Raw genomic sequence first — 14,381 nt, 5'->3', positions numbered from 1 at the left:
TTTTTTTTTTTTTTTTGACATCTTTTGTCATTCTTTTCCAGAGAATTCGGTCAACAGTGGATGAAAAAGAACAAAAACAACTTCTTATGGATTTGGACGTAGTAATGCGGAGTAGCGATTGCCCATACATTGTTCAGTTTTATGGTGCACTCTTCAGAGAGGTAGGAATAAACTGGGTTTTAGCCGATGAATGAATATCTAATTGGGACAAATGACGATGGCAGGATTAGATTCTAATCTTAAATGCCATACATTAGTCATAAGTTAATATCTCTGTATCTTAGTATGTAACCATGATAATCTACACAGTAACTCCTGACACTCTTTTTGGAGTAGTGGGTAAGGGGTGAATCACATATATTTGTGTGTGTGTATGGTGTGTGTGTGTGTGTGTGTGTGTGTTTTAGTATTTGTGGCTATCATTTGTAAATCTTATATTTCCTTTTTTTATTTACAAGTATTTTCTTTAAAAACCTGAGAAATCAACTGACTTCTAAATATCAGTGCTTTTGTTATAGGTTTAGATTTTCATTGGGCCTTGAACAGTGCCTCCCCCAACTTTATTTTTTAACTTTTACTCATCTGTCATCAAGTGTATATCTGCATTTTTGTGTCCCTGCCCATAATCTTGAAGTATATCCAACAGACATGGAAATTAACAGTTATAATAGAAATTCTTTTTTTCTGATTCTCTTATCCAGATTTTAGTGTAGAAACTCAAGCTCTAATTTCTTGGTCTTATAATCATGTTTCTTCTTTTGGCCTCTGGTTATTCTGTATCCTAACTTGGATTATCATTTCTGCCTCCAGCTCTCAGTCCACTTACACATTTCCGGTCATCCAGCTGCCTGAAGTGTGGAATTGAGTTTGGCCTAGGAGTAGAGCTGGAGCTGTAAATGAGTCAATGAATTATAGTATCCTAGACTACCATCAAAAATGGTGATACTTAGTTGAGTAGGACTTGAACTGAACTGCTAAGCATTGCAAATACTCTTAAAAAAATACCTTTCTCATTTTGAAAATGTTAGGGTGAATAGCTGGGTTATAATAAACTGGTAAGAAAAAGCCTCCCACTCCTCTCTTCTTTTTGGGATGGGATCATAGAGTGTAGCCTTGAGGTTTTTGCTGTTACTGGCTTTAAAATGAATACATATTTTTAAACAGGGTTGAATGTGGCACTGAATCGAAATACATGAAATCTTATAATTGGAAAATGTTAGAGGTTAGTTAATTCTAAACCTAATTCTGAAATTTTTATTTGTTTTTCTGTGCTCTTACTAGGTAACTAGTAACAATGCATTCTACTTCATGACAGAGCACATTTCTTTGTTGAATCACTAATTGTTAATTCTGGTCTCATGTAGTTTCTTTTTATTCCTGTCTTGGTACTTTTTATTCATTTTTATGACCAGATATACTGAATTTATTAATTTTCTTCCATTATTTCACATCAGCATTATATTACATCAGTATACAGTCTTGTATTCATGTGTATGACTATATCTTGGACCTAAATATTATGTAATATTATTCTAAATGTTTGGAACTTTCTTCATGTTGCACAAGAATCTTTCCATCTCCTCCTCTGCCTATTCCTAAACTGTGAACTTTTCTTCACAGTCATTAAATCATCACACCATATGCAGAACAGTAGCTAATTAGGGATTGAACTAGGTCTTCTCTCCTAACTAGATTCTCTGGTCAGCTTTTTCATTGCTGTATTCATTTTCACTATAGACTTTCCCCAGCTCTATCTGAACTCTAAATCGCCTCCATAGTGCTGGAACATACCAATTTATTTCACTTGTTCACTTATTTAGTCATTCATTTAAGTACTGTTTACATACCTAGCCTTGGGCTAGATAGTGTGCTAGTCTGATTGTATGAAGAGAAAGCGGAGTAAGTCATATCCATGATTGATAAAAGTGTGGAAACAAAGCACAGAAGCTTGGCGTAGTATCTGAACAATATTCTGATAGTTTTCTTTTGGATAGCTGAGTAAAATTTGATTTTATGTCTCGGAAAGGTTGAAGGGAGTTGACATATGCAGCTATAAACACTGACATCTGTTGAATGCTTTACAGTTTTCACATATATTGTCTTCCCAATAATCTTCGGGACTTGGTGGTATTATCCCCTATTTCCAGATAGGAAAATGAATTTAGTGTTTTTGACAAAAGTTACACAGCCAACAAGTGGCACAGATGGCATTCCAGAGACAGAAATCTCACTGTTCCTTCTACTTTATTAGAAGTGGTCCAGAGATGAAGATATATATGTATGCATATATATATATATATATATGCTTTTTAAATAAGAATTTTGATATAATAAGATATATGATAAGATGAAGGTTACTTCACACTAAGATGAGATGAAGGAACTACACAGTTAAGTTGTATAAATACACAAAATGCCTAAGTAGATGAAACACGAGCTTTCCCCCCAAATTAGCATGGAATCTGTAATAGGTACTTTCTCAATAATAAAAGATTAAATTTTAGAAATGCAGAAAGTAGGGCTGGGTGTGGTGACTCACACCTGTAATCCCTGCACTTTGGGAGGCCGAGGCGGGTGGATCATGAGATGAGGAGTTAGAGAGCGTCCTGGCCAGCATGGTGAAACTGTGCCTCTACTAAAAATACAAAAAATTAGCTGGGCATGGTGGTGTGTGCGTATAGTCCCAGCTACTTGGGAGGTTGAGGCAGGAGAATTGCTTGAACCCAGCAGGCGGAGGTTGCAGTGAGCCGAGATTGAGCCACTGCACTGCAGCCTGGGTAACAGAGCAAGACTCCGTCTCAAAAAGAAAAAAGAAAAGCAGAAAGTACAACTTTTACAATAGTGAGAGTGTTACTTTTATCATTTACCTTTAAAGAGTGAATAGTAAAAGTGTATTTCCCGAAGTTACAAAGGTTAAAAATACTAAAATAATGAACAGACTTAAGTAAGAGTTTAAAGAAACATTTTTCTTTTGCAGTAGATGATTTACATGCATCTTTTTTTGGTGACGTGACCTTCAGTTCCAGTAATAGAACACAAAATCTGAATTCATGAAAGGAAATAGTAGAAATGAATGTATGTAGTTAGGACTTTTTACTTCACCTTACCATCACTGTGTGTGAGAGAGAGTGCTTTCAATTCCTGTTACTGTGAGACACCCTCCAGGGATTCATTTCACCTAATTTGAACAATCACTAGACTTCAGCTCTTGTTTTGGTTCAGTCAGCCATCCATCAAGGAGCTTCTGAGATGTTATTTTTCTTATTCTTGTAGCTACTATGTATTTATTTAAATTTAAATGTTATTTAAATTTAAGGGGTACAAGTGCAATTTTGTTATATGGATATGTTGAGTAGTGGTGCAGTGTGGGTTTTTAGTGTATTCATCACGCGAACAATGTACATTGTACCCATCAAGTAATTTTTCGTAATCCACCCCTCTCAACTCCTCCCACCCTTCTATGTCTCCAGGGTCTCCAGTTCTGTACTGTGTCCATGTGTGCACATGATTTAGCTCCCGCTTATAAGCAAGAACATGCAGTATTTATCTTTCTGTTTCTGAGTTGTTTCACTAAAGATAATGGCCTTCAGTGTATCTTTGTTGCTATAAAAAATGATTTTATTTTTTTTACGGCTGAATAGTATTCTATTTTGTATACATGTCATGTTTTAAAAAATGTGGACATTTAGGTTGATTCCATGACTTTGTCATTATACATAGTGCTGCAGTAAGCATACCAGTGCAGGTATCTTTTTGATATAATGATTTATTTTTATTTGGGTAGATACCCAGTAGTAGGATTGCTAGATCAAATGGTAGTTCCACTACTTAGAGATTAATCTTGCTGTTGGGTAGTATTGAGCATCTGAAAGTTCTATAACTTATTCAGAGCAGTGAATAATACTTAATATTGAAGTTGATAACTTCTTTATTGCTATTGTCTTCAACCATGCATACTTCTTCCTAGGATGGAACCGGACTCAAAAGTCCAAAGTACAGCTTGGATTTGGTTTAGATAAGTTACTAGATCACTCAATTGCACAGGTTTCTGAAAGTCATTTTCAGACTTTGTAGGTAGATGGGAAAAAGAGCGTGATAATAGTAGAATAATGGAAGTAACTTTTAGCCTATATTTTACAAAAAAGACCTACCACTTATCTTAACAATACTGAAACTTAGTATCACTTAAAAATCCTTTCTTTCACTTAAAAATCCTTAGCTTATGAAATAACTATTGCTAGCAAGCTATAAATTTTAAGTAGCAAAATTAAATTTGTTTGGAATATATGAAATTCCTCAAAAATGAAACTAATGTCTTCTAATATATGAAACTTGAGAATTTCATAGCAGGTGAACTCTGATTTTAAACCTCTTTAGAGGTCGGGGAATAAATTCTAGTTGAGAAAGCACTGTTCTTAGTAACTTGTGAATGTAGAATTTCATCAGACTATAGAAGACAGTGATGCTGACTAAAGTGAGCCTTTTCTATCCTTACTTCCCCTTTCCTATCCTTACGTTCACCCCTTTTCTCCTGTCCCTTTTCTTTCTCCTTGCAAGTTTTAAATGCAGCTTATGGAGGTAAAATTGACATATGATAAACTTCCCATATGTAAAATGTACTGTTTGATATGCTTGAACAAATGTATATACCTGTAGAATTATCACCAAAATCAAGATAATGAATATACCCATCAGACACGAGTTTCCCTCTGCCACAGAGGTAATACCTGCCACCTCTCTGTTGTCCCCATACTCAGATAACCACTGATCTGCTTCATGCCACTATAGATTAATTTGTATTTTCTAGATTTTTATATAAATGAAATCTTACAGTGTATACTTTTCAGTTTGTCATCTTTCACTTGGTATAATTATTTTTGCATTTATCAGTAGTGTGTTTATTTCTTTTAATTGCCAAGGACTATCTGTAATGTTACATTATGCAGATATATCAGTTTGTTACTCATTTACCTGTCAATGGCCATTTGGATTGTTTTCAGTTTTCGTCTATTGCAAATAAAGTTTCTTTGAGCATTTATGTCTAATTGTATAGACAAGCTTTTATTTTTCTGGGGTAATTACATGGAGATGGAATGGCTAGATCATATTGTAGGTGCATGTTTAACTTTTTAAAAAATGTGCAAGCCTTTTTCTAAGGTAGTTGTATCATTTTATACTTTCACCAGTAGCATTTGAGAGTTCTGTTTCTTCCATGTCTTTTTTTTTTTGAGATGGAGTCTTGCTCTTGTTGTCCAGGTTGGAGTGCAATGGTGTGATCTCAGCTCACTGCAATTTCTGCCTCCCAGGTTGAAGTGATTCTCCTACCTCAGCCTCCTGAGTAGCTGGGATTACAGGCATGCGCCACCGCACCCAGCTAATTTTTTGTATTTTTAGTAGAGATGAGATTTCTCCATGTTGATCAGGCTGGTCTCAAACTCCCGACCTCAGATGATCCACCCACCTCGGCCTCCCAAAGTGCTGGGATTACAGGTGTGATCCACCATGCTCAGCCTCTTCCATGTCTTTTCTAATACTTAGTATGATCTTTTGTGTTAATGTTTAGCCATTCTAGTAAATGTGTGGTGCAATCTCTTTGTATTTTTAATCTGTATGTTTTTAATGACTTTACAGTGTTGAATGTCTTTTCATGTGCTTCTTTACCAACTTTATATCTTCTTTGATGAAGTTAGTTAAAATCTGTTCTACATTTTTATTTAAATTGGGATATTTGTTATTATTCAGTTTTGAGAAGTTTTAAAAAATATGTTTGGATACAAGTTTATCATCAGACCTACAATTTGCAGATACTATCTCCTGTCTGTGCTTATTTTGTTATATTCTTAACAGTGTTTTTGGAGAGCAAAAGTTTTTAATGTTGATATAGGCCACTTTTTAAATTCATGTATTGTGCTTTTGATGTTGTTTATAAGAGCTCTCGTCTAACTCAAGCCCACTTAAGATAATCTGTCACGTTTTCTCCTAGCAGTTTTATAGTTTTAGGTATCACATACTTATCCATTTGGAGTTAGTTTTTATATATATTGAGAGTTATATATTGATGTTTTTTTTTTTGCATATGGATATCCTTTGCACCTTTATCAGATACCAGTTGTCCATAGAGAGGTGGGTCTATTTTTGGACTATCTGCTCTGTTCCGTTCATCTGTTGTCTGTCTTTGCACTAATCTCACACGGTTTTGGACTACTCCAGCTTTGTAGAAAGTCTTCAGATTTGAGTGTTGGTCCTTAAACTTTGTTCTTTTAAAAGTTGTTTTGGCTCTTTCATATCCTCCATTTTCATGTAGATTTTAGAATCCACTTGTCAGTTTCTACCAAAAAAGATGCAAACAACAACAACAAAAAACAACCTGCTGGGATTTTTGATTGGGATTTTGCTAAATTCGTAGGTCTACTGGGGGAACATTGATATCTTAAAATAGTAAGTATATTGACCCTTTAATGTGGCATCTCACTCCATTATTTTACATCTTCTTTAATTTTTCTCAGCAATATTTTAGTTTCACTGTGTAACTCTTTCGTGTTCTTACTAGAGTTGCCTTTAAGTGTTTAGTGTTTTTAATGCTGTAATATATATTTTTAAATTTAATTTTCTCTTGTGACTAATATGCACAAATATTTGATTTTTTATATTGATCTTGTGTGCAGCAACCTTGTTAAACATATATTCTAGTAGCTTTTTTAGGTCCTTTCAGATTTACTACATAGATCATCATTTTGTCTGTTAATAAAGAGTTACTTCGTTCTCAGTTAGTGCCTTTATCTCTTTTTGTCTTGCCTTATTGCACTGGCTAGAACCTTCAGTATGCTGTTGAATAGATACGGTGAGAGTAGACATTCTTGTTTTTTTTTTCTGATTTTAGAGAGAAAGCATTCATGTTTTCATCATTAAATATAATATTAGCTATGGGCTTTTGATTGATTTTTTTTTTAATTGGTTGAGAAAGTTTCCTTTTACTCCTAGTTTGCTGAGAGATTTTGTCAGGAATGGATGTTAGATTTTTGTCATATTCTTTTTCCACATCCTTGAGATGTTTTTGAGATGTATGATTTGTTTGTTGTTTTAATAATGGTAAGTTATATGGATTGATAACAGATATTAAACATAGCTTTTATTTCTGGGAGAAATCCACTTGGTTATGGTGTATTTTTTTTGTTTATCATTGGATTCACTTTGCTAAATTACTAAAATTTAGCTAATTTGCTAAAATTCATTAAAAATTTTTGTATCTATAAGAGGCATTGATGTATGGTTTTCTTATTTCTGTCTGACTTGTATCAATGTAATGCTAGCCTCATAGAATGAGTTGGGAAATATTTCCTCTTCCTGAATTTTCTAGAAGAATTTATATAGAATTGGTATTATTTCTTTTGTAACTATTTGATAGAATTTACCAATGAAGCCACGTTGAACTTGGAGATTTCTTTTTGAGAAGATTTTTGACTGAGTATCCAATTCCTTTCAAAGATAGAGCTCTGTTCAAGTTAATGTGTTTCTTGTTGAGTGATCTTTGATATTTGTTTCTTTCAAGAAATTTATCCCTTTCATCTAAATTATCAAATTTATTGGAATAAAATTATTCATAATATTCCTTTTTTATTAATATTGGTAGAGTCTGTAGTGTATTACTTTTGTCTTCCCTGCACCTCCTTCCCTCCCTCCTACTTGTTTCTGATACTGGTAATTTATGTCTTTTATTTTTCTTCCCAATTAGTCCAGCTAGAGGTTTATCAATTTTACTGACCATCTCTATGAACCAGCTAGCTCTCAGTTAAATGATTTTCTTATTTATTTATTTATTTATTTATTTATTTTTAAAGAATCAGGGTCTACCTCTATGGCCCAGGCTGGAGTACAGTGGCATCATCCTAGCTCAACACAACCTTGAATTCCTGGGCTCTAGGGATCTTCCCACATCAGACTCCTGAGTAGCTGGGACTGTAGGCATGCACTACCACCGCCTGGCTAATTAAATTATTATTTTTGTGTTTATTTATTTAGTTGGGGTCTTGCTTTATTGCCCAGGCTAGTCTCAAGCTCCTGGCCACAAGCCATCCTCCCACCTTGGCCCCCTAAATCACTGGAATTACAGGCATGAACCATTGCACCCGGCCTTAGTTACATGATTTTCTGTATTGCTGTTCTGTTATTATTTTTTGATGGAGGGGGGGGGTCATTCTGATTGTGGTTTCTTCCTTTCTTTTTTTATTTATTTATTTTACTTTAGGTGCATACTATCTCTGATATTTCTCCCCATATTATCCCTTCCCACCCTCCCCTCCCTCCCCACCCCCTGCTGTCTCTCCCCTACCCCCCTCAACTGTCCCCAGTGTGTGATGCTCCTCCTCTCCCTGAGTCCACGTGTTCTCATTGTTCAGCACCCACCTATGAGTGAGAACATACGGTGTTTGTCTTTCTGTTCTTGTGTCAGTTTGCTGAGAATGATGGTTTCCAGATTCATCCAAGTCCCTGCAAAGGACATGAACTCATCGTTTTTCATGGCTGTGTAGTATTGCATGGTGTATATGTGCCACATTTTCTTTTTGCTTAATTTGCTTTTCTTTTGTTTCTTAAGGTGATCCATGCTCTTTTTATACTGTGAAATATTTTAAACATAGACTAAATTACAGAAGAGAAACAACTACCCAAATCTTATATTGGCATATGTATTCTTTATCCATCTTTAAATGTTATAAATACAATTAAAGCCCTGATCACATTTCCCTTTACAGATCTAAACGCTATCCTGAGTGTTTCCTTCAGTTTGTTTGCTTGTTTAGGTTTTCCACATGTGCATTTTCCCCTACATTTTACGCAATAATGCTTTCTGTATTTTCAGTTAAAGTAAATGGAATCCTATATGCATTCTCTTTTGTACATTTTATTCAGCATAGTTTTATTCAACATAGTTTTCAAGGTTTATGTAAATATAGATTTGTAATATATAGACTTAGTTAATTTAACTACTATGTAGTATTCTGATGACTAAATACACCCTATTTTATTTTATTTTTAGAAATCCTAATGTAGATTGCTTCTAATTTTTTATAATTATAAACAGTACAAAAATGAACAATTGTTTTGCATGTCTTCTTGACAATTTAGGTTACAGATTATTTAGCATATGTCCATGGAAATATAATTGCTAGATATAATGATACAAATGTCTCCAACTTGAGTACTGACTTACATTTCCACCAGAATTTCTTTATCAAGAATTGTATTTGATATTAGTCATTCCTGACTGCTAGTAGTTTGCTTAGTTTATAGTTTCAATCATTAGGGTTACCTCATGGTCGAGGTTGGCTGCTAGAGTTCAGTTATCATGTCGATACCAGCCTGGCCAACATGGTAAAACTCTGTCTCTACTAAAAATACAAAAATTAGCTGAGAATGGTGGTGCATGCCTGTAATAGCTACTCAGGAGGCTGAGGCAGGAGAATCACTTGAACCGGGAGGTGGAGGTTGCAGTGAGCTGAGATCCCACCACTGCGCTGCAGCCTGGGTGACAGAGTGAGACTCTGTCTCAAAAAAAAGAAAATATATTTGGTGTCAGTCATTCCTGACTGTTATAGTAGCTAGTAGCTTAGTTTATAGTTTCAGTTGTTAAGATTACTTCATGGTCCACATTGGCTCTTAGAGTTCAGCTATCATGTCCATGTGAAGGAAGAAAAGGGGGAAGAACTAAAAGGATTTTCCTGGAGTCATGAACCAATGGTTTGTGTTGATACCTCTTTGGTTGCCTTCCTTTACATTTAAAGACTAGGAAATGTAGATTTTATCTAGGTACATTGTACAGAGGAAAGGGGGCATATTTATTGAGTATGCTATCAGCATTTACAGTCACAGGTCTTTTTTTTCCTGGTCTGTACTAACATTTGATAATAAACATTTAATTTTTGGCAGTGGGAAATGGTTTCTCACTTTTAAAATTGCATTTCCTTGATTGGTGAGATACAGAATTTTTTGACACATATTTAGGCTTTTTAAAAAATTGCCTTTGATGTTATTCTACTGTTTTGTCTTTTCCTAATTAATTTAGCATAACTATTTTTCAGGGATATAAAACAATCTATAATAATGCAAGTAATGTTTGAATGATACCATTTAATTATAGTCAGCATCCGGTTGTTTAACAAGTATTCTTTGAGTCCTTGCTCTGGCAGAGGTTACATTCTAGTTGGGAATATATATGACAAACATAATAAGTAAGTAAATTACACTTTATATTAGAGGATGGTGAGGGCTTTACAGAACAGAGCAGGGTAAGGGGAATGCCTGGTGGGATGACTTGAACTTTATGTCAGTACAAATGCACTTTATATCAGTGGTATTGATCTTTTGTTTCTTTACATTGAAATAGATGTTTTTGTCTTATTTTTAAACTTTTGGTATGTTGTCCTTGTTTATGCAGAGGTATTCATTATAATAGAGTTAAATTTAACAGGTCTTATCTTTTGTGATTTGTTGTTCTTATGAGTATTCCTGGGAAAAATTTTTTTTCCGGCATAAGAGTCATGGAGAGCTCTTACGAAAGAAGTTTTAAATGTTTGCTTTTACAAAATTCATTTGGGAATTTTTGCATATATATTTGTCAATGATTTGATGTCAGAATTTAATTTTTTCTATATGGAAGGCCAGTGGGCCCAGCAGCATTCATTGAATAATGCATTATTTTGCCACGATTTGCTTTGTTACTTCTGTCATTGGTCAGACTTCTGTATCTGCATGAACTTTTGCATCTGTTTCTTTGGTGTATTTATCTTTTATTTGTGATGGCTTTATAAAACGTCTTTATCTGGTAGGTCAGTATCTCTTTAAAATTATCTAAGTTATTCTTGGCTCTACTTTAACATAAGCTTTAGGGTCATCTTGTTCAGGTTCTTGAATTCTTAGATTAATTTGGGAGAATTTGACATGCTTATGATCTTCACATTTGTAATCATGGTCTGCCACTCTGTCTGTTCAGGTTATTGTCATGTCCTTTAGTAACATTTTATATTTGTTTTCATAAAGGTTCTGCCTATTTTATTATATACATTCCTTGGTGACGTAGTTTGTATCTTTATTGAGAATGACATCTTTTTTACTGTATTTTCTAATTGGTTATTATTAGTATATGTTATTGGTTATATGTGGATCTTTAGGAACCATTATGTTACCTTTGTGTTCAGATTTTCATTATTCTCCAGCTTTTTTTTTTTACCCAATAAACCCACATTTGTTAACTTTTTCTGTGTTTCAGACCTGTGGTCATCCTGTTTTCTGCTTGAGCATGACAGTCATGCTGCCGTCACTACTTTTTCAGGCAGCTCACAGCATTTCATTTTTTTTTTTTAATTGCATTTCAGGTTTTGGGGTACATGTGAAGAACATGCAAGATTGTTGCATAGGTACACATATGGCAGCGTGATTTGCTGCCTTCCTCCCCTTCACCTATTTCTGGCATTTCTCCCCATGCCATCTCTCCCCAGCTCCCCACCCCCTGCTGTCCCTCCCCTATTTCCCCCTGACAGAACCCAGCATTTCATTTTTTAAAATGCAGCTCATTGCCATTGTCGTCTTCTCTGTATGACCAAAAGGAACTGTCAGAGAGATAAGAAAGTTACATTAGGTTATGTTCCTTAAAAATTACAAAGACTTGTTGCTCTGGAGCTCATTGCTCTTTTCTCTCCCCACTTCTCATCTTCAGTTCTCAGTTTACTTCTTATCTTTATTCTCCCACTCTCATATCCAGCTTTCTCTTTTGTTTGCCCATATGTCCCTTCCTTTTCCCTTCCATTTGGTAACTATAGTTTTTAGCACCTGCCAGTCACTTTAAGTTTGTGCTTTGCATATGTTAACTCATTTGATGTTTGTCACAGTCCACTGAGGATGGTGGGTTAGTCTCATTTCATAGATGACGTGAGGAGGCCCAAACTTACGTAAGTAGAAAGTAGGAGAGCTTAGATAATGTCAGGCCTTTCAGACTCCTAACGTGTGTGTGTGTGTGTGTGTGTGTGTGTGTATGTGTGTGTGTGTGTCTGTGTTTTCAATTTGCTGTATTATAGAGGTTGTTTCTGTCTGCTATTTTTGTAAGTGGATGAGGTAAATGTGCTGTTTGTCTCTGATGAAAATTTTTAGTAAACCTGTTTAGATAGTGTCTCTAAAATAAAGCTGTGTCTGTTTTGGGTGGAGGGTATTACTCGATCTTCCATGAGAGCCATTCTCACAGTGCGCTCTAAAGAAAGAGAGGTTTACAGAGAGAAGAAAGATTATATGCAGAAAATATAAAAGTTCACTATGTCAGATATGCTTTACAAAAACATACTATGTATAGCCATTTAGCTACATGATTGTTCTAGAAAGTGGTCCTGTTGTAAGAGTGCATTGTAAACGTTGATAGAAGAAAAGCATTAGGGACACTGGATTCTGTTCATGGGTAGTGTATTTTTCTGGGCAAGTAATTTTACTTTTAATAAGCATTAATCTCTTAGATAATCCAAGGATAGGATTGATTATATAATTATTATATAATTGAAGGATAGGAGATTAGTGGGTAGAAAATCTTTGATGATAACATCTGTCTTTATAAGTAACAACACACAGGACTATTTAAGATAATTTTTTAAAAATTATTTTGATAGTATTTTCACTTTTGTAAGGTACTTTGTAGTTCTTGTTCATCTGTGTATCCTATACTTTTACAGCTATAATCATGGTATTTGCTTATAGTCTTTATTTTTTCATGACTCATGCATACTTCTCATGAACTGTACTGTTTCCAAAAAAATTGATTTTAGATAATCTCTTTAATATTATACTATTCCCTTTTATAAGATAGTTCATCAGTTTCTAGTTTTGTTTTTTCTTTTTGTAATTTATGAAATATTTGCTTAAGTTACATTCCCAGTCATGGGATGATTCTGTAAAATGGTATCAACACATTTATTTCTATTTTATTGTCAAATTGCTTTCAAATTGGTTTAAAACAATCTATAATACAAGTAATGTTTGAATGATTCAGTTTAATTATAGCGAGCATCCAGTCATTTAACAAGTATTTATTGAGTCCTTGCTCTGGCAGAGGTTACATTCTAATAGGGAATATATATGACAAACATAATAAATAAGTAAATTACACTTTGTATTAGAGGATGTTGAGGGCTTTACAGAACAGAACACAGCAGGGTAAGGGAATGCCTGGTGGGATGACTTGCACTTTATGTCAGTTAAAATGGGCCTCGCTGAGAAAGTGGCATTTGAATAGGGTCTTGAGGCATAGAATTTACTTTATGTATTTTTGTCTTTTTCCTTTTCTTGGCTAATTTAAAAAGTTTATATAGTCTCTTAAGATTACTGTCATCTGTTTTTATTAGTAGGAATGAATGGTTTTCTACATATTTCCTGCTATTTTTTTTTTTTTTTCAATTTTGGCAAAATTTGAAATTTATGTAAAAGCATAAAAGGTCTCAGTATAAAGCTGTCCTTGTCCATACAATTAAAGAGTGGGGAAAATTGGCTTTAATTACATGGTGTTTAAATCTGAGTAGAATATTCTGTTGAGGGCTTTAGTAAGAAAACAAAAATTATTACTAGTTTGAGATTTGAAATAAGAAGAAGATTGTTCCTTTCTATTGTATTTCCATTTTAAGTAAAGGCAAGGTGATATATAAGATATATAAGAATAACAGATATTTGTTATTTTATAGGGTGACTGTTGGATCTGTATGGAACTCATGTCTACCTCGTTTGATAAGTTTTACAAATATGTATATAGTGTATTAGATGATGTTATTCCAGAAGAAATTTTAGGCAAAATCACTTTAGCAGTAAGTACCTGGTCTTTAAATTATTCATTGATATATAATTATATAGAGATGCTGCTGGAGTTTTGAATGTACATATCTGAGTGTCACTCACAGTACCTTCCTGAAAATAATTTATAGTTAATAACCAGAGACAAAGTCACCTCTGTGGGGTAGTTAATACAATAGATCATAATGGTTTAGATAAATACTGCCAATGTTCTTTTCCTTTGAATCTCAATAAATCATAACAGACTTTTCTTTAAATAAGACTAGAAAAAGCAATTTTCTGTTCATTTTTTTCCATTGCTTTAACTATTTTTAAATTGGTTATATTACCACACTTATCCTGAAATTAATCAGAATCATAGCAGTCTCCTTGAAACCCCATAATTGAAGTCCTTGGACAAAGTATATTTACTGTGATTTAAGATTCTGGTTATTCAGTCTAAACTATTTAAAATATTGACTAGCAGTTTTAGGGACCAGGCTTACTACTAAATTTGGTTAATTCACTTTTACCAGAGTACCAAAAAAGAAAAAGGGCACTCTTTTACATATGTGTTTATAGTTTTG

General features: G+C 34.1%; 1 protein-coding gene across 3 annotated transcripts in view; it reads left to right on the top strand.

Moving 5' to 3' along the window:
- The window catches only part of MAP2K4 (mitogen-activated protein kinase kinase 4), a 125,409-nt gene that overhangs the window by 74,428 nt on the left and 36,600 nt on the right, over positions 1-14,381 (top strand). For all 3 annotated transcript variants that reach the window (XM_017531394.2, XM_017531393.2, XM_037739575.1), the window contains 2 exons: positions 42-161; positions 13,710-13,829. In XM_017531394.2, coding sequence (XP_017386883.1) covers positions 42-161; positions 13,710-13,829 — 240 coding nt within the window. The remainder of the gene's footprint in view (positions 1-41; positions 162-13,709; positions 13,830-14,381) is intronic.

Source organism: Cebus imitator, unplaced genomic scaffold (assembly GCF_001604975.1).
Source record: "Cebus imitator isolate Cc_AM_T3 unplaced genomic scaffold, Cebus_imitator-1.0 Scaffold72, whole genome shotgun sequence".
In the NCBI taxonomy this organism is placed as follows: domain Eukaryota; kingdom Metazoa; phylum Chordata; class Mammalia; order Primates; family Cebidae; genus Cebus; species Cebus imitator.
Note: the sequence above shows the minus strand (reverse complement) of the source record. Positions and strands in the feature narration are given on the sequence as shown.